Raw genomic sequence first — 24,252 nt, 5'->3', positions numbered from 1 at the left:
CACACCTCAAAGCATAACATTGTTTTTTTAAAAAATAACAGAAGCAATAAAATCCTATTATGGATTAATCTTGTGCCAAATTTTGTTTTTTAATCAAATCTATTTTGAGCTAAAGAAAATACAAAAATGCAAATGAGGGCCCTGATCCTCCAGATCTTGCAAACATGTAAGGGCTGATACACTTCAAAGATTTTTTTTAACTCATAAATTTAAATCATTATACGACACAGCAAAACATACTTATTTGTAAACCTTTTAATTTTGTATTCCATGTAAAGTTTCAGCCTAATAGAGGTCTTTAGGAGAGAGAGTTTTAAAAATCCTAAAATTAGATGTTTGCTCAATACATGCTGATTTAATTTCTCAACAATGTCCTATGCTCCTAGAGTGCGAGTGAGAATTCAGTTGTTTCACAAGACAAGCAAAGCTAAACGACAACAGCAAAACCATGTTTGAAAAGAGTCGTTGCCATCAAATATGCAGCCCCATCCTCTTCAGATACACACACCACTTGAACACAAAGGGTGAGCGAGTTCATGGACCGGTTGTTTGTGCAATATTCCCCTGTGTGCTTTCTCCATCTGAGATGAAATATTCATTAGTAGACCTAAACAAACTCTTCGGAACATTTTTATCTCAAAGTGAGAAAATGCTATTCAAATAGGCTGCTAATGAAGCCATCTACCATCTTGTTTGATGTTATTCTTGTAGTTAAAGAGTGTCTCAAAGGCTTCAGGCAGTGCCTCCTCTCAGTTGGCAACTGTTTTAACCTTTGTAGGGCAGTTGTATAGCTTTAACACAGGCTTTTCCTATAAAATGCCAACCCACGTGCTGTAAATGTAAATATGGCAATATTCACCAACGTCAACTGTGTAGTATCAGGCATCACATAAACTATATTTTACTGCATGAGATTACACTCTGTAGCAGTACATAATAACATATCATTATAAAGATACTTTTTCTTAAAATTCAAAGCATAAGAAAGAATGTGTTTTGGTTTCTGTCCTGAAGCCAGAGAATCCATTAGTATTGGGGAATAAATGTATACTGTTGGTAAAATATGTAAAAGAAGAATTTTGTACATATACCTTTCACAGGAATATCTCACACTACCTGCAAGCAAATATGTAATGTGAAACAATTTTACTTTATTTCAAGATGTGTGTCTATGTGTGTCATAGACACAAAACTATAAGTGAAGTGAAAGCATATAAGACGAAATTTTTACATTAAGATTGTAATGATGCAGAGACATTTTAAGATGCTCGTCATCCATGCAATTACTACTTTTGTTCCATTGGGTGACTACAGTGATTAGGAAGATGATTTTGTAGGATTTGAGCTGACACAAAATGTGTGCCACAGCCCATAGGTACTATGTAGAAAGTCACCAAATACAGTATTCTCTACCACATGACACAGATATTTCAAACAATATTCATTTGAAGACAAAACTCAATATTTAACCCCAGTGAAATTGCTCCTCTTCATGTGCTTTCTGTTTTAATTCATGACACACTCTCTGTGGTAGGCAGAATTCTAAGATGCCCCCCAGGGACCCACACTTTCGAGTATAAGCAGGACCATGAATGTGATGAGAGAGCAGTCCAGTGATACCCCGTGTGGCAAAAGTGAAGGGATCATGCAGATGTAATTCAAGCTCCTCCCTGGCTGGCCTTGAGTTAATCAAAAGAGAGATAAGCCTGGGTGGGGCTGATCTAATCAGGCGAGCCCTTTAAAGAGGGTCTAGAAGTAAACTAAACTCTAGAAGTCAGAGAGATTCTCCTGCTGCCCCTGAAGAAGTAAACTGCTATGCTGAGAGAGGACCTGTGAGAGGGCCACATGGTAAGGAACTGGGAGCAGCCTCTAGAGGCTAAGAGTGGCCGTGGCTGACAGCCAGTAAGAGAACAGGGACTGAATTCTGCTAACAACCACATAGGCTTGGAACAACATTATGGGCTGCAGAAAAGAACACAGCCATTCTGACACCTTTGCTGAAGCTTTGTTAGACCCAAGGCAGAGGACCCAGCTCACTTGAGCCTAGGAGTTCGAGAGCAGCCTAGGCAACATAGTGAGACCTCATCTCCACAAAAAATTTTTTTAAATGAGGTGGGAAGCTCATATGAGCCCAGGAGGTTGAGGCTGTAGTGAGCTGTGATTGTGCCATAGCACTTTTGCCTGGGTAACAGAGCGAGATCCTGCCTCAAAAATAAATAAGTAAATAAGAAATAAAAAATAGGCCAGGCAGGGTGGCTCATGCCGTAATCTCAGCACTTTCAGAAGCCGAGGCAGGTGAATGGCTTGAGCCCAGGAGTTCAAGACCAGCCTGGCCAACATGATGAAATCCTGTCTCTACCAAAAATACAAAAATTAGCCAGGTATGGTGGCAGGCACCTAACGTCCCAGCTACTCCAGAGGCTGAAGCACAAGAATCACTTGAACCCAAGGAGGCAGAGGCTGCAGTGAGCCAAGATTGCAGCACTGTACTCCAGCCTGGGCGACAGAGCAAAACCCTGTCTCAAAAATAAATACATAACTACATGAATAAAATTTGTATTCCTTAGTCTGTTATTCAAAAGGCTTTTTGACTGACCACCTTGCAAGCCTCTTCTGGCACTCTCCAAATTGTACCCTGCCCTCTGGCATTACCAAACAACATGTATTTCCCCAAATAAGCTCATTCAAACCTCTGCTTTGCATGGGCCATTTAGTTTGCTTGGAATGCCCTTCCTTCCTTGGGCCTTCTGGTAAACTTCCTGGCTCATTCTTCAAGATTCCAATATTTTCACTTTGCCTTTCAACACCATGAAGCCCTCTCTGTCCATCATCAAAACCCTGCAGTTGCTTTCTCCAGTCTTTCCATTAAACTGTGTGCAGAACTCCTCTGGTACTTACTGTAATGCCCATATCTGATTCCATGCCTATCTGTTACCTGTAAGAGCTTCCTGAGGACAGAGCCTCCATCCCCTTTCTCATTCCTTTGTATCTTCACCTCTAACACACCCCTTGGGACATAGCAAGCGTAAGTAAAACTTCACGAATGAAAAGATATAGTAGGAACTCAATAACATCATCAAATGTTATTTATGAAACTTCTAAAAATGCTTGGCATTGTACAACGTGCTATGTAAAGTTTAAAAGGTACAATGAATTGAGATCATAAACTAATATTGCTGATAAAGATAAACCATGAAAACACTACAGGCAGGAAGGAAATTAAAACAAACTAAAATTAACAGCAGAAATACTACATTTGTGCTATGAATAAATGAGTGTACTGCAAAGTAAAAAGGTTAATTTGGGCATGAAACAGAAATCCAGAATTGAATAAGAAGTACAGAATTTCACTACAGAGGGAAAGGCTACTATCCTGGAATCCTGCCCTTTCTCTCCTTTGCTGTCTTATAAAACTCACCTAGTGCCTACTACATGCCAGATGGAGTGCCCAATAAAACAGGTCCACTCCAGTCTAGCAGAACTTTTAGTGAAGATGCATTTCTGTTATGTTACCTTCCCCTTTGATGAAAGAGGATACTTGCCTTTACAAATCTGTAAGAAATGATTTAGCATTGTTTATAAAAATGAAAAATCCACATGTCTAGGAATTCGTTAAATAAGTTATGTTCACACAGTGGACTAGTGTTCAGGCATTTTAACTGGTGCTAAAAATTAATATATCCTGAACATGATGAAATAGTATTATAGAATTATCCCATTTAATATGTGCATGATGTTTATATTATACTTAACCTTAAGGGGAAAAATCTGCAAGAATATACACAAATTTATTAACAGTGGTGTCTAGTTGGTAGAGATAGGTTTTTCTGTTTTTTGCTTGTAATATTCTTTGCTTGATTATACTTTCTAATTTTCCCCTATTAAATTCCTCTCATTTTCTTGTGTATTTAGTTTTACAATGGAGTATGAGAAAAAAGGAATTTTCAATTAAAACGAAAAAATACTTCTTTTTTCTTTTGAGACAGGGTCTCTGTCACCCAGAGTGGAGTGCAATGGTGTGATCATGGCTCATTGCAGCCTTGACCTCCCGGGCTCAGGTGATCCTCCCACCTCAGTCTCCCAAACAGCTGGGACTAATTTTTTAAAATTTTTGTATATTTCATATTTGCCTAGCTAATTTTTGCAGTTTTTGTAGAAATGGGATCTTACTATGTTGCTCAGGCTGGTCTCAAAAACTCCTGGGCTTAAGCAATCCTCCCACCTCAGCCTCTCAAAGTGCTTCATGTAGCCGTTAGGAAGTCATTTTTCCCATTAGCAAACTTATTTAGGCCGGTGGTCATCTTTCAACAAATATCTATTGACAACCTGTTATGTGTTAGACTTCCTGCTAAGTTTTGAGAATAGACTAGTGATACAGTTCTTGCCCTCAAGGAGCTCAAAGTGTAGAGAAGAGGAAGAAAATGGAAAATTGAAGTGCAGTATGGCAAGGCAAGAACCACAGGAGTATAAGGGAGGGGTATCTAACCCACCTGGGAGCCAGGGGAGCCAGAGAGGCTTCCCAGAGGAACTCACACCTAAGTTGAGCCCTGAAGATGAAAAGCCAGGGGATTCTTATTAATCATTTTCTTAAAAATTAACAAATAGCTTCCTTCCTTCCATAGTTGATGAGAGCCAAAATGAATGAGGATGTGTACTGACTTAGAGTTTTTTTTCATGGATTCCATTAACTAATACTCTCAGACGTCCTGTGGTCCCCAACTCAGGGCTGAGAGAGGCTGTCAGTGGCCAGTTGTCCTTTCCTTTGTTTCCAGGCAGCACCATCAGCATTGGACTATGGCGACTGACTTTTGGCAGCGGGGAGCATGCCCAATCACTAAGTTCTTTCTAAAAGTCTAACCTAAATTGCCTTTACCATAGTTTTGAATTATTGCACATAATGCTGTTATCTGTGAAATATAAAAGAGCTGTGTCCTCCACATCACACAATTCCCCTTCATTTACTTAAAAAAAAAAATAGAATCGGGGTCTTGCTCTGTTGCTCAGGCTGGAGTGCAGTAGGGTGATATCATAGCTCACAGAAGCTCTAACTCCTGGGCTAAAGTGATCCTCCCACCTCAGCCTCCTGAGTAGCTGGAACCCAGGCGCTTACCACCATGCCCAGATATATATGATGTTGGTTACATGGATGTATACATCTATCAAAATTCACCAAAATGTATACTTAAGATCCACGCATTTTACTCTATGTAAATTTTACCCAAAAATATTTGTTAAAGATGGCATTGTAATCACAGTTATGAAGGGAGCTGACAAATAAAGTTGTTCCACATAAGATGGGGGCATAACTAACTAGGCACAAGGCATAGAAGCAAAATTCATATTGGACTTTAAATCCAATGACTAAGTTATAGACTAGTGATACAGTATATCACTAGTGTATACTAGTATAGACTATACTAATCTACTAGTGTGTGTATATATATATATATATATATATATATATATATATATATATATTTGTAGAGATGGAGTCTCACTATGTTGCCAGTCTGGTCTTGAACTCCTGGGCTCAAGCGATCCTCCCACCCCAGCCTTCCAAATTGCTGAGATTGCAGGTGTGAGCCACCTCACCCAGCCTCATTTACATTTTTGTTTTTAAGAAGTCCCCTCAGCCTTTTCTTTAATCCTTGTAACTATCTGTCGTTTTACATTTCCTCATAGGATCTACTTTACATTGTTTTAGCTAATTTTCTTCTACTCTCTTCAACAGTCCTCTCAAAATATTAAAATCCAATTTAATCTAACATTCCACTGGGTGTAGCCTAGCTAGACTAAGTAAAACAAAATAATACATTTCCAGTTCTTCCACATAATGCTTCCATTTAACATATTCAGGTCTTATAAAGTAAAATCTACTCTATAATTTAGTCATTGGATTTTAAGTCCAATATGAATTTTGCTTCTATGCCTTGTACCTAGTTAGTTATGTCCCCATCTTACGTGGAACAACTTTATTTGTTAGCTCCCTTCGCAGCTGTGACTACACTGGCATTTTTAAAGATATTTTTAGATAAAATTTACATAGAGTAAAATGTATGGATCTTAAGTGCACATTTTGGTGAATTTTCATAAGTGTATACATCCACGTAACCAATATTCAGTCAAAATAAGAATATTTCTAGCATCCCAGAAAGTTCTCGTGTCCCCTTCCAATCAGCTCTCACTGTTCTTATTTCTATCACCATAGATCAGTTTTGCCTGTTGTGGTCTTGGTTCTGCTTCTATGTGACCACGTGTTTTCAGCAAATTTTTATCCCTGGAGGCTTTAGATTCCTGGTCAGTAAAACAAGGGGATTATTTTAATAGAATCTCTAAGACTCCTTTTCAGATCTAAGATTTTTTTTCTTTTTTTTTTTTTTTGAGACAGAGTCTCACTTTGCCATCCAGGCTAGACTGCAGTGGTGTGATCTCGGCTCACTGCAACCTCTGCCTCCTGGGTTCAAGCGATTCTTCTGCCTCAGCCTCCCGAGTAGCTGGGACTACAGGCACACGCCACCACGCCTGGCTAACTTTTGTATTTTTAGTAGAGACGGGGTTCCGCCATATTGGCCAGGCTGGTCTCGAACTCCTGACCTTGTAATCTGCCTGCCTCGGCCTCCCAAACTGCTGGGATTACAGGTATGAGCACTGCACCCGGCCCAGATCTAAGATTTTAAGAATTGCCACTCTGATCTGATCAAAATAGTCAAATGTTTAGGATAAAACGTTTCACATCCCCTTGCTGCACTCTAGCACTTAGGGAAGATGCTAGGGCTGTCAAAGTACTCTTCTATGTACTTGTAAAAAAATGACTAGAAAAGAAAAAATAAAAAAATAAAAATAGGCCAGGCGTGGTGCCTCACACCTGTAATCCCAGTACTTTGGGAGGCTGAGGCAGGCAGATGACCTGAGGTCAGGAGTTTGGGGCTACCCTTACCAACATGGTGAAACCCTGTCTCTATTAAAAATAAAAAATTAGCCAGGTGTGGTGGTGCATGTGTGTAATAATACCAGCTACTTGGGAGGCTGAGGCAGAAGAATCACTTGAACTTGGGAGGCGGAGGTTGCAGTGAGCTGAGATTCCACCATTGCACTCCAGCCTGGGCAACAAGAGCAAAACTCCATCTTAAAATACATAAATAAATAACTAGATAATAATCTTTGATTTTTAAATATTAAAATTCTTTTGCAATTTTTCTCATTAGAAAGAGTAAAACATGATCTTTGTAGAGTATTTGGAAAATGAAGAAAAGGATAAACAAGAAAATCTAAATTCCACCACCCTGAGATAATCATCAAGATTTGGTTGTATTTTTTCAGTTCTTATATAATACTATATATAGTAGCGCAAAGTTGGAATTGGAGAGTGTTGGCATATATGAAGTTTTCATTTTTTTTAACTTAATGTTTATTTTATCATGACAATTTGTACATCAGTATTCTTCAAAAATGTCTTTGCAGGGTGGACTGGAACAATTTGGAAAAAGAAAATGTTGGATCCCTACCTGACCCTTTACACAGTGGTTCTTGAGTCTGGTTGTACATTTCAAGTCACTTGCAGAAATTCAGAAACAATACAGTGATCACATCCCACCCTCAGAGATTCTCGATGAATTAGTCTGGGATGGAATCTAGGCATGAATATTTTTTTTCTCATGTGATTCTAATGCATAGCCTGGATAAGAACTATTGTTTTATATAAAAATAAATTCCACGTAGATTAAAGATTGATTGTAACAATTGAAGCCATGGCATTAGTGTATACAGATGCCAGTGAAGATGGAATCTTGGGTACTGAAGAAAACCAAACGCAGGAACCCCAGAGGAAAATATTCACATACTTGATTACATGAAAGCCTTAAATTTCTGTATGCCAAAACAATTATATAAAAAACTGAAAAGCAAATCACAAAGCAGGAAATATATTTTCAATATGCATTGTAGGCACAGTTCTTAGAAAGTGTAAAGAAAAAGATGAAGAGCTAACAGAAAAGGCCAACCATACGCAAATAACCCAGAAAAAAGTCATTATATATATGGAGATAAAAAGCATTTCCTTTTCAAATAAAAAATAAGCTGATCTTCACTTCAGAATCTATTCCTATTTTTCTGACTCCTCTGTGGCCACCACCTCCGCCCCCACCACTTATAACCCAGGGGCTGTACAGCAGTGTTTACATTCCTGCCCAGAAGCTCCTTAAAAAAAAAAAATCAAACTCAAAGCAGATATATTAAAACTAAAACATGAATATATAAAGAAGAAAGTCACACTGGACACATAAAGATCTCATAAAACCAGATGCAAAGGAACGTAGCATCATGTTATTACTGCCTGAGTCCAGCTTTGCACAGGTTCAACTTGCAATAAAAGGAAGTCTTTTCAATCTGCTCTAGTGACTTTACCCTTATTAGAATGCATACTCATTATTTTCTGATTACTCCTCTACATAAAACATATCATTTTGTACCTTGGTTTCCACACCCCTAGTATGGTATTTATATTTTATCTCTAGAGATTGTAATAAATCACTTCAAACACAATAACCCATTTAAGAATGGATTTCATAGGCAAAAAGGTGCACCTTTAGTGATGTGATTGCAATCATCAGATGCTCCAATTCTCCTGAAGCATGTATTATACAGTGTGTACACAAATGCTGCAGCAGTGTAGAAGAGGCTATTACAGGCTGAGTGAGTCAACTCAACTCAGTATGTACTTCCTAGTTTCAGGATGTATCCATAGGAACCCTTTGAAATGTTTTGTTTTATTAATTTGGCTCCTTTCTAGTTTTCACTAGAGCCAATGCTTTCAAGATAATGCAGTTTAGACATGTCACAGCTGTTGAAATTCAGCATAAGCTTGAGCTGACAGTGGTGTATCATCAAGAATCAGAAAAACCAAAACAACATTATGATAAAGAGGAGAAGTATGAAAAATACGGAGAAGACAAAGGGCAGGAAATATTGCCTTACCGACTTAAAGTAGAGCCCTGGAGGGAAACATCTGGTTTGGAGCAAACGGTGATCCTTTTAGCACACTGAAGAGTTCTCACTGGATACAGTGAGGAGTGGCCGGATCTGAGAGAGGGGTTCCTGGAAGCTGAAGAGCTGGCAGGGTAATGTTGCTCTCTGGAAGGGAATTCATATTTTAAAAGGTGAAAGACCTATGACCTTAAAATCTAGATAGAAGACATAATCTGCAATTTTTGCTATGTGTTTAAAACCCGACCTTCCTCTGCCAGGAATGTTTTCCATCTTGAATTCTCAGGTTAACTCTATGAACCACTCTACATTCTTTGAAGAACAATCAAAGATAGAATTCAAAGGGATTTAAACGGATTGCTAGTTTGGAAATATCAAAATTTAGCAACTACCGGTATCATTTATTTCCACAAAAGCTGCTGTCTTTACAAAATGAAATAAAACATAGTCTACTAATTTGATGAGGAACATAAGTTAGAGCAATTTGTGGTGTACCCAGAAAGAAACCACTTTGCACTGAAACAATCCGTCTCTTACTTCCCCTGGCTCCCTTGCAAAAAAAAAAAAAAAAAAAAAAAAAAAAAAGCCTTTTACAAACATTGAGTTCTGAGTAAGTCTTAAAAACTAATCTTCTGAAAGATCTATAAGGCTCACAGGCTAGGCAAGAGATTTAAAAGTTTATTTTGTGTGGGAGTAACTTGGAATGCAGTCATGTGTGAATTAGATAGAACCTTGAACATATCCCAAACACACCTACTTTCTGTTCTAACCACATATGTATGATTATTTAAAACAAACACCTCATCTCATGGACATTTAAATATTATCTCCACGAACAGACAGATTAGGAAGAACATCAGGCTCACTGAAAATTTTACACACAACCTTCAGGTCTATAAACAATGAGCATAGCACTGAGTGGGAACAAGCACCATACATAATCTTTACAGCAATCCAATGACCTCCTAATATTAGAACTCATCTCTCAGATCTGGCCACTTCTCACTCTATCTTGTAGGACCCTTTCTTGTACTAAAAGAATGACTGCTCTGAAACAGATTACAAATAAGAAAATCATTGAAAAATGGCAGAGCCAAGATTTGAATTCAGGTTTGTCTTGCCACAAACGCCATGCTCTTTTCCAGTATATCATTAATAGATTCTAATTGTGAAAGGTTTCAACATCTTTTATACCTAACCAGCCATAATTTACAGCACCTAGGCAATAAATCTGAAATATAAGTGATGTAAAAAGCAAAAATTCAAACAGTACAACTTGCCGGGTGTGGTGGCTCACGCCTGTAATCCCAGCACTTTGGGAGGCTGAGGCGGGTGGATCACTTGAGGTCGGGAGTTTGAGACCAGCCTGGCCAACATGGTGAAACCCTCTCTCTATTAAAAATACAAAAATTAGTAGGTCATGGTGGCGGGAGCCTATAATCCCAGCTACTTGGAAGGCTGAAGCAGGAGAATTGCTTGAACCCGGGAGGCAGAAGTTGCAGTGAGCTGAGATTGCGCCACCGCACTCCAGCCTGGGCAACAGAGCAAGACTGTCTCAAAAAAAAAAAAAAAAAAATACAGCTGATTTTAAATAGACTTTTCAAAGCAAACAGATATGACTTGAGAGTGAATCTGAATGTTCTCATTCTTCATACTGCTAGAGTTTATACCCTATTAAGTACCCGGATTTTTTTTTTGAAATGGAGTCTTGCCCTGCCATCCAGGCGGGAGTGCGGTGGCACGATCTCGGCTCACTGCAACCTCTGCCTTCTGGGTTCGAGTGATTTTCCTGCTTCAGCCTCCCCAGTAGCTGGAATGACAGCCACATGCCATCATGCCCGGCTAATTTTTGTATTTTTAGTAGAGACGGGGTTTCGCCATGTTGGGCAGGCTGGTTTCGAACCCCTGACATCAAGTGATCCACCTGCCTCGGCCTCCCAAAGTGCTGGGATTACAGGCATGAGCCAGCGTGTCTGGCCTTTCTTTAAAAAATCTCATCAGTTTGGGATGATAAAATTTTCCAAAATGTATTGAATGATGGTTCTACATCAGGAAATCTATTACTACTGCTCACCATATTAATAGAACAAAAGAGAATAATCATATCATCATACTCTTGGATGATGAAAAGGCATTAAACAACATCCATTTTTTATTTTATTTTAAAAAATCATGAGTGAACTCCCATTCACAACTGCTTCAAAGAGAATAAAATATCTAGGAATCCAACTTACAAGGGATGTGAAGGACCTCTTCAAGGAGAACTACAAACCACTGCTCAACAAAATGAAAGAGGACACAAACAAATGGAAGAACATTCCATGTTCATGGATAGGAAGAATCACTATCAGGAAAATGGTCATACTGCCCAAGGTAATTTATAGATTCAATGCCATCCCCATCAAGCTACCAATGACTTTCTTCACAGAATTGGAAAAAACTACTTTAAAGTTCATGTGGAACCAAAAAAGAGCCCGCAATGCCAAGACAATCCTAAGCCAAAAGAACAAAGCTGGAGGCATCATGCTACCTGACTTCAAACTATACTACAAGGCTACAGTAACCAAAACAGCATGGTACCAACAGCATGGTACTGGTACCAAAACAGAGATATAGACCAATGGAACAGAACAGAGGCCTCAGAAATAATACCACACATCTACAACCATCTGATCTTTGACAAACCTGACAAAAACAAGCAATGGGGAAAGGATTCCCTATTTAATAAATGGTGCTGGGAAAACTGGCTAGCCACATGTAGAAAGCTGAAACTGGATCCCTTCCTTACACCTTATATTAAAATTAATTCAAGATGGATTAAAGACTTACATGTTAGACCTAAAACCATAAAAACCCTAGAAAAAAACCTAGGCAATACCATTCAGGACATAGGCATGGGCAAGGACTTCATGTCTAAACACCAAAAGCAATGGCAACAAAAGCCAAAATTGACAAATGGGATCTAATTAAACTAAAGAGCTTCTGCACAGCAAAAGAAACTACCATCAGAGTGAACAGGCAACCTGCAGAATGGGAGAAAATTTTTGCAATCTACCCATCTGACAAAGGGCTAATATCCAGAATACAAAGAACTTAAACAAATTTACAAGAAAAAATAAAAACCCCATCAAAAAGTGGGCAAAGGATATGAACAGACACTTCTCAAAAGAAGACATTTATGCAGCCAAAAGACACATGAAAAAATGCTCATCATCACTGGCCATCAGAGAAATGCAAATCAAAACCACAATGAGATTCCATCTCACACCAGTTAGAATGGCCATCATTAAAAAGTCAGGAAACAACAGGTGCTGGAGAGGATGTGGAGAAATAGGAACACTTTTACACTGTTGGTAGGACTGTAAACTAGTTCAACCATTGTGGAAGACAGTGTGGCGATTCCTCAAGGATCTAGAACTAGAAATACCATTTGACCCAGCCATCCCATTACTGGGTATATACCCAAAGGATTATAAATCATGCTGCTATAAAGACACATGCACACATATGTTTATTGTGGCACTATTCACAATAGCAAAGACTTGGAACCAACCCAAATGTCCATCAATGATAGATTGGATTAAGAAAATGTGGCACATATACACCATGGAATACTATGCAGTCATAAAAAAGGATGAGTTCGTGTCCTTCGCAGGGACATGGATGAAGCTGGAAACCATCATTCTCAGCAAACTGTCACAAGGACAGAAAACCAAACACTGCATGTTCTCACTCATAGGTGGGAATTGAACAATGAGAACACTTGGACACAGAAAGGGGGACATCACACATCAGGGCCTGTTGTGAGGTAGGCGGAGGGGAGAGGGATAGCATTAGGAGATATATCTAATGTAAATAACGAGTTAATGGGTGCAGCACACCAACATGGCACATGTATACATATGTAACAAACCCACACGTTGTGCACACGTACCCTAGAACTTAAAGTATAATAAAATCATGATACAGTAAAATTGACTTCTTTAATGTACAATTCTTTTAATTTTAACATACACCTAGACTGAGATAACCACTACACAGTCAAGATAAAGAAGAGTTCCATCACCTGCCTCAAAACTCCTTGGTGTTACTCCTTTGTAATCATATCCTGTCCTCACTTGTAACTCCTGGCAACCACTGATGTTTTCCCCATTACTGTAGCTTTGTCTATATGAGAATACCATCTAAGTTGAATCATACAATAACATGTAACTTTTTAAGACTAGCCTCTTTCATCCAACATAAGGCCTTTGATTCTCATGCAAGTTGTGTGAATCAATAGTTTCCTTTTATTACTAATAATATTCCTTTGTAGGGATACATCATACTTTATCAATTCAGGACATCTGGGTCATTAACAGTTTTTTATAATTATGAATAGAGCTGCTATAAACACTATGCACAGGTTTTTGTATGAGCCATTCATTTCTCTAGGGTTAATACCAAGGAGTGGAATTGCTTGGTCATATGGTAATTTAACTTTATAAGAAACTGCAAAACTGTTTTTCAGAATGGCTCTCCTATTTTGCATTCCCACAAGCAATGTAGGAGAGTTCCAGCTGCTCCACATCCTTTCCAGGACTTGGTAATTTCAGTATTTTTATTTTAGCTATTTTAATAGATGTGTAGTAGTATCTCTCCATCCTTTTAATTTGCATTTCCCTAATGACTAATTATAGTGAACATCTTCTCGTGTTAATTTGCTAGCTGTATATGTATTCTTTGGTGAAATGTCTGTTCAAGATTTTGGCTCATTTTTTAATTGGGTTGTCTTCTCACTGTAGAGTTTTAAGAGTTCTTTATACATTCTTTATATGGAATCCTTTATTAAACTTTATCATATTTACAAATATTCTCCCAGACTATTGCCTGTCTATTCATTCTCTTGACAGTGTCTTTTGCAGAATGAAAGTTTTTCATTTTGAAATCAAATTTGCCATTTTTTATCTTCTGTGGATTATGTTTTAGGTGTCTAAGAATTCTTTGCATAACCTCATCACAAAGATTTTCTCTTGTGTTCTAAAAGTTTTCTGGTTTTGTTTTACATTTAGATCTATCCTTCATTTTATGTTAATATTTGTATGAGGTATGATATGATTTGGCTGTCCCCCCATCCAAATCTCATCTTGAATTGTAGCTCCCATAATTCCCACATGTTGTGGGAGGGACCCAGTGGGAGATAACTGAATCATGGAGGTGGTTTCCCTTATACTATCCTCCTGGTAGTGAATAGGTCTCACAAGAGCTGACGGTTTTATAAGGGGAATCCCCTTTCACTTGGCTCTCATTCTCCCATCTGCTGCCACATAAGACATGCCTTTTGCCTTCCGCCATGATCATGAGGCCTCCCCAGCCACATGGAACTATAAGTCCATTAAACCTCTTTTTCACTGGCCAGGCACGGTGGCTCATGCCTGTAATCCCAGCACTTTGGGAGGCCAAGACGGGCAGATCACGAAGTCAAGAGATCGAGACTAACCTGGCCAATATGGTGAAACCCTATCTCTACTAAAAATACAAAAATTAGTTGGGCATGGTGGCACTGGCCTGTAGTCCCAGCTAGTTGGGAGGCTGAGGCAGGAGAATCACTTGAACCCGGGAGGCGGAGGTTGCAGTGAGCCAAGATCATGGCATTGCACTCCAGCCTGGGCGACAGAGCAAGAATCCATCTCAAAAACACAGACACACACCCCTCTTTTTTGTTATAAATTACCCAGTCTTGGGTATCTTTATCAGCAGTGTGAAAACACACTAATACAAGGTGAGAGAATGAGGTTGAGGTTCATTTATTTTGCATATGGATGTCCATTAGTTTCAACATCATTTGTTGCAAAAGCATCAAAAGCATTCCTTTCTTCACAAACTTGCCTTTGCACTTTTCTCTCCCATCTCTTCTATTTTTCTGGAATAGATTGTGTAGAATCAGTGTTATTTCTTTAAATGTTTGGTGGAATTTACCCATGAAACCATCTGGGACTAGAGATTTTTATTTCAAAAGTTGTTTAAGAATTCAATTCCTTTAATAGTTACAGGACTATTTTGGATATTTACTTCTTGAGTGGGTTTTGGTAGTTTGTGATGTTGGGAGAGGCAGTCCACCATCCTTTTGCATCCCTGCATGTTCCTAATGGGGAGACCAAGAATACAAGGCTCTAACTACTCTTTATCTAGGCCATGTCTCAAGGTTGCATATACAGTGAGCAGGATGAGGAAATGTTTCCCCCTTGACAAAGAGCCAGTTATAAAGGAGATAAACTGTCTAGGTTCAGTGTTCCTTGGGTGCAACACAAATCCACTGCATGTGGAATATTCATGTAGTCCTGCCTGTATTGCCTCCATAAACTTCAGATATATGTATAACCAATGTAAACCAACATGAAGCTCATGGTGCTTGCTGTAACAGGTTAACTAGTTAGCTTGTAAGTATGTAAAATCTCAGACCTTTTATAGTTCTTGCCATATAGTCTTCAGAGAATTGGTTATTTCATCTAAATTGCCATATTTATGTTAGTAGAGAATTTTGTTTGTTTGTTTGTAGTATTTTCTTCCTGTTCCATTAATGTCTGCAGTCTGGTATCTCCTTTTATTCCTGATATTAGTAATTTATGTCTTTTTTCTTTTGTCAGTCTTGCTAGAGGCTTGTAACTTTTACTAATCTTTTCAAAGAATGAGCTTTTGGTTTTGTTAATTTTTCTTTATAGTTTTTCCGTAATCAAGTTCATTGATACCTGCTCTTTATTATTTCCTTGTTTCTGCTTGCTTTGGAGTTTTCATTTTTAAGTTGAAGGAGCAACAATTAGAGGTAAAAAATTGAATAGAAAAGACAAAAATGATGATTATTTGCAGACAATACGGTGTTTGCCTAGAAAACACAAGAGAGCCAACCAGAAATTTATTACAACTGTTAGAAGAATTCAGTTAGGTGACTGGGAACAAAATTAGAATACAGAAATCAATAGTTTTCATGCATAAAACAAAAGCCATATGCAACATATAATGAAAGAAAACATTAACATATTCATATAAAGAAATGTACAAGAGCTATATAAAGAAGTCTTTAAAAGGTGATTGAGAAACACATACTTCTGATTACTTACTATATAAGTATATATAATATGTATTATATATGTATATAAGTTTTAAAAAGTCAGAAAGGCATTTCGTACTAATTTCTTGGATCACTATGGGAAAGACTAGTTTCTGACAATTGATAATATGCTTGGCTGAGGAGTCAATGGCATGCTACCACTTGTGGGTTTAACACTCAACACGTTAAGAAAGTCAAATTTCCCTAAATGGCTATGGAAATTTAATTCATTCCACTAAGAATACTAAACAGGATTTTTTTTCTTTTGAAAATCAGAAAAATTGATTTCAAAGTTTATATAAAAAATGAGCAAGACTAATTGGAAAATTATAAAAAACAAAAACACTTAGCAGAAAATTATCCCTACCAAAGAGTACAGCAATTTTAAGACTACAATAATTGAAATAGTGTGGTACCAGATCAACAATTCATCAGCTAGCCTTAAAAGTCCAGAAATCAATTAACAACGAATCAGTAAAGATGGATTATATAACATATGATATTGCAATAAGTGAGCAACCATCTGAAAAAAATTAAGTTGGATCTCTAATTCATATTTTAACAGCAAAATAAATTCCAGGTGGATGAAAAAAAACATAAAAAAACCATAAAACCACTAGATGAAAATACAGGGCATTTAAACATAATCTCAAAGAGCTAAGGCTTTTCTACCTGTGAAACAGGTAGAACACAGAAGAAAAAAATAAAAGACTGATAATTCCACCTGCATTAAAAAAACTACAAGAAAAAGATACCATTAAAAAAGTAAAAAGAAAAATCACAAATTGAGAAACACAGTTCAGACTCGTATCACAAATGACTAATTTCTGTTATAAAGAGTTTTAACAAATCAATAAGAAAAAGACAACCAACCCAATAGAAAAGTGGGAAAAATATGTTAACAGATCGTAGAACTGGAAAGAAAATGGTTTTAAAACATATAAATTAATAAGAGAAATGCAAATTAAAACGATAATGAATAAAAGTTATTTATCAGATTGACATCTAGTACAATCCATGGAAAACAAAAACACTTAACAGAAAATTATCCCTACAGAGAGTACAACATAATTTTCTGTTAAGTGTTTTTGTTTTGCACCGATAATCAGGATATTTGCAATGGCTTCTGACACCAACTACCTGAAGTTAAGCCAAACTTCACAGGTTAAGGGCCCAGTCCTCCATAAGACTGTCCTCACTTCAGAAACTAGCAACTTTGGGCATTCCCAGGGCCATCCTTACTTCTGACCAACTGGCTGCAAGTTCAGGGGTCCCCACAATACCTTCAGGTTCTATAACTAAATAGAACAACTCACAGAACTCAGCAAAGTGCTATGCATACAATTATAGTTTATTATAGCAAAAGGATACAAATCAGAACAGCCAAAAGAAGACATACATAAAGCAAGGTGTAAGAGGATCCCAAACACAAAGTTTCTGTGTCCTCAGGGACATGTCACCCTCCTAGAACACACCAGAGTATTGCCAACCAGGGAAGTTCACTTGAGCATCACTGACCAGAGTTTCTCTCGGGGTTTCATTACAGGCATGATTAATTGACTCAATCTCTATATAAAGCTGAACTCGATCTCTAACCCCTCTTTCCACCTCAGAGGTTGGGCTAATATCATATGACTCAAAACTCCAACCCTCTAACCCAATGGTTGGTCTTCTGGTGTGGCCAGCCCCTACTTGAGTCATCTTGTTAGCGTAACTATCAGAGCTCACTATGAGTAACAAAGATACTTCTATCACCTAGAAAATCCCAAGGATCTAGACCTGGAACCTGGAGTGGAAGCATTTTGGGAGAAGGGGAGGAAGTCTTGGCAAATTCTTGATTACAGTCTTAATTTCAGCCTTGTCTGTATTAGCAAGACTGAAAACCAACAACATGCAGTAACAGGACTGATTCTTTGAAAAAATCAAAATACATCCATATAATGGAGCTCTATGCAATTGGCGAAAAAAATGGGACAATTCTAGGTAGGGCTACAGAATAAATTGCCGAATGTGCAAAAGTCTGTATGGTATGCTATAATTTGTGTTTCATATATGTTCATATGTGCATGGGGCCATTTCTAGAAAGATAACTGGTAACAGAGGTTGGATTCAGGGAAGGGAAATGAGTGAGAGAAGGACTTCTTTTCCCCACCTTTTTCAACTTTCTGATTTTTGTACAATGCGCACGTATTACCTGTTTAACAAGAAGAAAATATTAGAAGGTTTTCGCGTACTTCTTGGAGGCTACTGAACATAATTATAACTTAATATTTTCTTAATTACCATCAGTCACTGTCATGAATACATTGAACAACAAATCTCTTAAGAGTCTACTGAGATACACAACACAGGGCTGCTTTCACCTACACTAAATGACCCCAGGCTGCTGCAATTTGAGTGTTATTGTCATTTCTAGTTTTCCTATCTTTTCCCAGCTGCTTCCGACTACTGTCAACATTCCCTCCTCTAGCTGACTAGAAACTTCTCTTTTAAATTGGTGCTTCTAGTTGTGGCAGGCCAGAAACCAGACACATGGTCCTATTACAGGACTACATAAAGAGAAACTGCCTCTGTGAGAATTTGAGAAATCCTCTCGTAATTGATGTTTTATGATAACTACTTGACTAGTCAAGATTTTTACACACTACCAAGTTCCATACAATTGAACAAAGAATAGGCAAGGCATTATTGAAGTCACTATGGGCACTTCTATTATATAATTAATACTACACTGTTAAGTACAGATTTGGAAATTTTTCAGCATTGCGTTCATTCACTCAAAAATATTTTGAGCATCTAGTATGCACCAGGGAGTGTCCTAGTATTAGGCATACAGCAATGAACAATAGAGACAAACTCACTTAAAATTTATATTCTAATTTGAGAGATGACAAAGATAAACCAGCTCAGTAAAACAAACAAAAAAAGGGATAATATGATAGAACTAGGATGGGGGAATAGCATTAGATAGGATGGTATGGTTAATCAGGGTCTGATCAGAAAACAACAACTAGGATCTAATACACATACACATATCTTAATATTCAAAATAAGGGACTTACAGGGATTATAGGAGGTGGTTTCTTTTGTGTCTGGCAGCTGGAAAGGGAAGACATGGGAAATGGGGGAAGCAAGGAACTTGCTAGGATGAGTAGAACCTGTGGGAACTGAGTGGAACTTGTCAGGATGGACTGGAAGCCATACAGGTCTCTCACTGCCTCTAATCCTCCAGTGTGAAAGATGGAGTTGTCCAGCAGAAGCTGGCACCCTTTGTCAGAGTAAAACGCACACCTGGCCCAGGAGCCAGAGAAGCTGAAGGAGCCATTCTGGCAGGAACTGGTGTTCCTGTGGGCCTGGCTGTTGTCCCACAGGCCAAGATGAGCCAACAGATAAGCAATAATGTGGATAAGCTGCAACAGTGCCTTGTGCCTTGTCTGGCGCTTCCACTTATAAAAAGAATCCAGATCTGGCTGCTACTTTACTTCTGCCTTCTATACCTTGTATCAAACATTTCTTATGGCCTACATTGTCCTGAAATTATGCATGGAAAAGAATTCTGCGGAACGTATCTCCAGGTTGATTAAACTGCACCATATAAATCCACCACAGATGGTGTGAGTTCTCTAAAAGACATCTGAGCTGAGAACCTGAAGGATGAGGATTCAGCCTTCCAACCATGCCAAGATTTGGAAGAGAATGTCCCAGGCAGAGAAGATGGCTAGTGTCAAGTATCTGAGGCTGTGATATAAGCTAGATCTTTTTTTGATGAAGGATAATGAGGCTGGGATATGTGTGTGAGAGAGTGGTACAAATTAAGAGATAACCAGAATTCATATGGGCCTTGCAGAACATAGTAATGAGAGAGGACTTCTTTTCCTAAGTGTAATGAGAGGCACATGGAGGATTTTTGTCAGGGAAGTAGTAGTTTGGTATGATTTTTAAACTTTTTGAAATAATTTCAAACTTACAAAAAAGTTACAAAATTAGCACAAAGAATTTCTGTATGCTCATCATCCAGATGATTTCCATTTTTAAGAGACTGTTTTGGCTACACTGTACAGAATGGCCCTAGTGGGCAGGACCACTTCTTTCCTCACCTCCAGGCTTCATGGTACTCCTACAGCACAACACATATGATGCCCCTGGAGCTGTGCAGAAGGCTGCCCAAATGTGGAGGTGGTAATATTACTTGGAGACCTATTGCAAGAAATCAAGCTACGGTGCTTCTACCACACTACTTTCAGATCACAGAGGAAAACCAATCTCACTATTTTAGTCTCAATTCACAAATACATGTTGGAATAAAAACCAGTATTACCTCTTCAAATCTGGCTACTTCTAACAATCATATCAATTCTCAAAACAAACAAAAAACAACCTCAATGATTTGACAACACAGAAGCTAAGAAAATGTTTCGCAGATAATTCCAGATTTTCAAATTCCAAAGAATGTGCAGTCTCCTAGAAGAAACATGCTGAAGGAGCCCATGCTCATGTTGATACATAGGTTCTAGTCTCATTATTTTAGAGATGATCTCAGATTTGTGTATCTCCTATGTTCATCAGATGTGACTTACTTTACTGGAGACAATAAATAATTACCCTAAAGCAAGCTCTTCTGCCTACACTAACTCTCCTGCTAGTAATACTGTCTGGCTAAAAGCCAGGTTCAAATTCTGAAGTGTGCTGAGGTCTTACAGATATTCAAGCTCATGTTCTGATTTTAGCACAATTCCAGTTTTAATGTTCAAATCAACAGCAAAAATTATGATGGATAGCAATTCATTCTCACTAAGACACAGATAATATGTGTTCCTTAACTCATGAAGGTAAAGTGGAAAAACTAAATAGTTTGGTGACCTTAGAGAAATCATTTATTCTCTCTTATACTCAGTTAAATGGGAGCTTGGTTATTACAATAGAGATTAGTAATAATGAAGGTAAAAGGCCCGGTAAAATGCATCACAGTAGGCACCCATCTTATTATACACACGTCAATAAAAATAAACATCTATTTTTTAAGGGAAGAAAAGAAATGCTTCTTAATAAAGCTCTGGATGAACCATTTATCTTCTTTCAAAAAATATAAAAACACATAAAAAAGCATTATCTGACAAAAAAAAGTAGAAAAGATTTTTATCTTTAATTAGAGTTTGCAATATACACTTAACTTTCTGTAATCTGCAGTGATGAATCTCTGTGTAAACATTCAGAAAAAGAGGGAATACTGTGTCATGACTTATGAACTATAAATTTTGTCCCTGATTACTAGTCAAGAACAGTTTTATACATTTATTAACAACTACTTTCCACCACTTAACAATGGCTCTTGAATAACAAAATAAATTATCAGCAATTCCAACCATAAATTTAAGAATTAAAGTTTAAAAAACTGGTTAGTTTCATAAATGCAAGCGGAGTAATAAATTTCATATATGTTAATCACAGTTACTTATGTTCTTTGAGTGAAGTAACACAAAGATTTTTCCCTTCCCCTTTTGGCAAGTTCACAAAATTTACGAAAAGGCTTCACCTTTTTCTTTTTTGCTTAATTTCTTTTTTGCATCTCAGCTGAACACAACAGACAATAGCTGGGGTTATTAGCGAGACATGATAAAAGAAAAGGTTATGACCACTCAGATGATCATGTATACCTAAAACATAACTCAGACTTTCTAGTCTTAACCTGTAGCTCTAATGTACTAAATGATTTACAAAGAACTAACAGACGATTTAATGAGCAGATTGAACCTTGTAACTTTGTCATTTTGGGTCACAAACACATATTCTGCCCTGAAAATGAGGCAGAATACTAGTCATTTCCAATGAGACTAGGTACAAAAGAAAAACAAAAACAAAGCCATAGATATTTTTAAGTTGCACTACATTATTTTAACTATTTAATTAAAAAATTTAACTACCAGATCAGTGCACTGTTTCTTGCTTAAACACAAAGTAAGTAGATAAAAAATATTTTTAAAATAAGCCAGAAGTAAAAAGGAAAAGGCCTGAACAGCTTGACAAACAGCAACAGAATAATTTCCAATCAGTGACTATTAATGGGAATACTCATTTTATACAGCGAGTATTGACAACCATTTAGCAATTCTTTAATCAGGCACTTGATATTTTTTAGCTAGCATACTCAATACTGGGGCATCACACACACACAAAAGTATGGCTTTATTACAAAGGATTCAAGATGGCAACTACTTAGAATCCAGTGCCAACACGGATTATAACAAATCCAGTGAGTGTTTTGTTTTTCAATTATTCATAGAAAATTTAATCCTGATTAAGTATCCTTGGGCAGGAATTCATGGGTAGTTGATGACTGAAACCAACATTTTTGTGAAATGCTTCTGTTAATTTAATCTGTGTATACGGCTTAATTATGATTGGGGATTCAATGTAAGAGAAATGAATTCTATTGGGATCAAAATTTCAGTACCATATCACATAGTACGTTTTCCCTTCTTTCTTTTTAAACACATAAACCTGCTTGTCCCTTCACCTAAGTGCTCAGATTTTAAAATCCTTTGTCCTTACAACCCATGTAATGTATTTAAGTTTTATTTTTTCATAAACTGTTTGTCAAAAACCTTTGCTAATCAAGCTAAAACCTGAACTAGAGCCAAAAATGGCAGAAAAAACTGGAGAATAACTCCATCCACAAATAAACAACAGCTTATTCATTTAACTGTGAACATATTTTATATTCATTTCCTGAAATAATTTCAATTCCTTTAAACTCAAACATGAAATACATTTTCCTTAAAGCATAAAAAGCAGCAGTTTTTAAAATCAATGTATTACACTGATTTCATAACTGGACTAGTTTAGATATTTATAAGCAAGTAATCATTTAACTGATTACTTTTTATAAGACTATTAAACCTGAGTTAGCTATTAAGATGAGGCATTATAAGTGGTGAATATTTTACCAAAATATCACAGTTATTTTTCACATTTATTTCCATATAGAAATCGCTTCAGTCATTTTATAACAACACTTTCTTCAAAGTTTGTTGTTTAAGTATATTTCAAAACATTTCATTTATTACCTTTTTTTTCAGTCTTGGTACTGCTTAAATGCAGTTATATAAATAACATGCTCTGCTTTCGCTGTTCAAGTTTTCATACTAAATGTATGAAAAAAAGTCACTGTATTTGGATCCTTATTGCACTCTTTTAACCAATTCACTTTTCCTCTCAACAAAAATCAAGCATCAGAAATGAGGGCGACTTTTGTGTCCAGATGGTATGGTCAGTGGTAGTGTTACTGAAGAAAGTGAAGAAACTTCCCAATATAGACTGTGAGATAGAAAGAGTCTGTAGAGAATAACCATGGAAACAGACTGGCAAAGGATAACACCTATTGTAATAACCTGAAAAGAAAAGGAAAGGAATGCTTTTACTGCATGCAGAAATAGAGAAATAATATTCAATATATCATGAATCTATATATGCTTTTTATATAAATACAATACTCTGTCTTTCATCTTTATCATAGGTACATTTCATCAAAAAAATTTTCTGACTAATGTTCAGAAGTCTGATTGTTTAAGGATAAAAATCCCTTTAACAGTTATTTTGTAGATGACAAAGTAAGGCACAAAAGAATAACTTGCTAAACTATTCTCTCCTAAGGGTATGCACTACAGACAAGAGTTTCAGTAAATAAGAAAAATCAGGTTCCTAGCTAATTTAGTAACAGGAATAAAGCATGCTCCTACCTGAACTTTAAAGAGTACTCTAAAAGCCCTTTCAAAAATTCTCAAGTTGCTTCTCTATTTTTGTAGACTACTGTCCTATCTATTCACCCTTTGTAAATACCTGAGGCTCAATAAACATTTGTGCATTCAGGCACATACTGCATTGCTTGTAAAGGGCTCCTGGCAGACCTCTATTTTGAAATGATGGAGCCATTCACCTAAGAAGGTAGGTATCAACACAATCAAAATGCATCATACTTGAGCATGGCACTCTGGTTTGTAGTCTGTTAAATAACTAGACTGATTTTTACAAATCTTGATTTTTACTATTATGTAAGAAAAATTTTAATCATTTTTTAAAAGACGTATTATAAATTCTCTAATTTATAAAACAAAATTTCTATTTTAAAATTCTCTATTGTAGTTTCTAAAATAAGCTAAAATAGAATCAAGAAAAGCCATTTCCAC

General features: G+C 37.1%; 1 protein-coding gene across 3 annotated transcripts in view; it reads right to left on the bottom strand.

Annotated features, from left to right (window-relative positions):
• The window catches only part of GPR180 (G protein-coupled receptor 180), a 54,309-nt gene that overhangs the window by 3,860 nt on the left and 26,197 nt on the right, over positions 1–24,252 (bottom strand). The window contains exons 9-10 of one of the 3 annotated variants that reach the window (XR_009213306.1): positions 23,134–23,457; positions 8,974–9,129 (exon numbers count right to left, since the gene is read on the bottom strand). Coding sequence is in view for 1 of the 3 variants with exons in the window: in XM_032151106.2 (XP_032006997.2) it covers positions 23,299–23,457 (159 nt within the window). In the remaining 2 variants the exon portion in view is untranslated. Of the gene's footprint in view, positions 1–8,937; positions 9,130–15,503; positions 23,458–24,252 lie in introns of those variants that run through there. The other 2 variants (XR_004247782.2, XM_032151106.2) reach the window with 2 other exon arrangements.

This window comes from Hylobates moloch, unplaced genomic scaffold (genome assembly GCF_009828535.3).
Source record: "Hylobates moloch isolate HMO894 unplaced genomic scaffold, HMol_V3 SCAFFOLD_4, whole genome shotgun sequence".
In the NCBI taxonomy this organism is placed as follows: Eukaryota; Metazoa; Chordata; class Mammalia; order Primates; family Hylobatidae; genus Hylobates; species Hylobates moloch.
The sequence above is the reverse complement of the archived record's forward strand: the minus strand, read 5'-3'. Positions and strand labels throughout refer to the sequence as shown.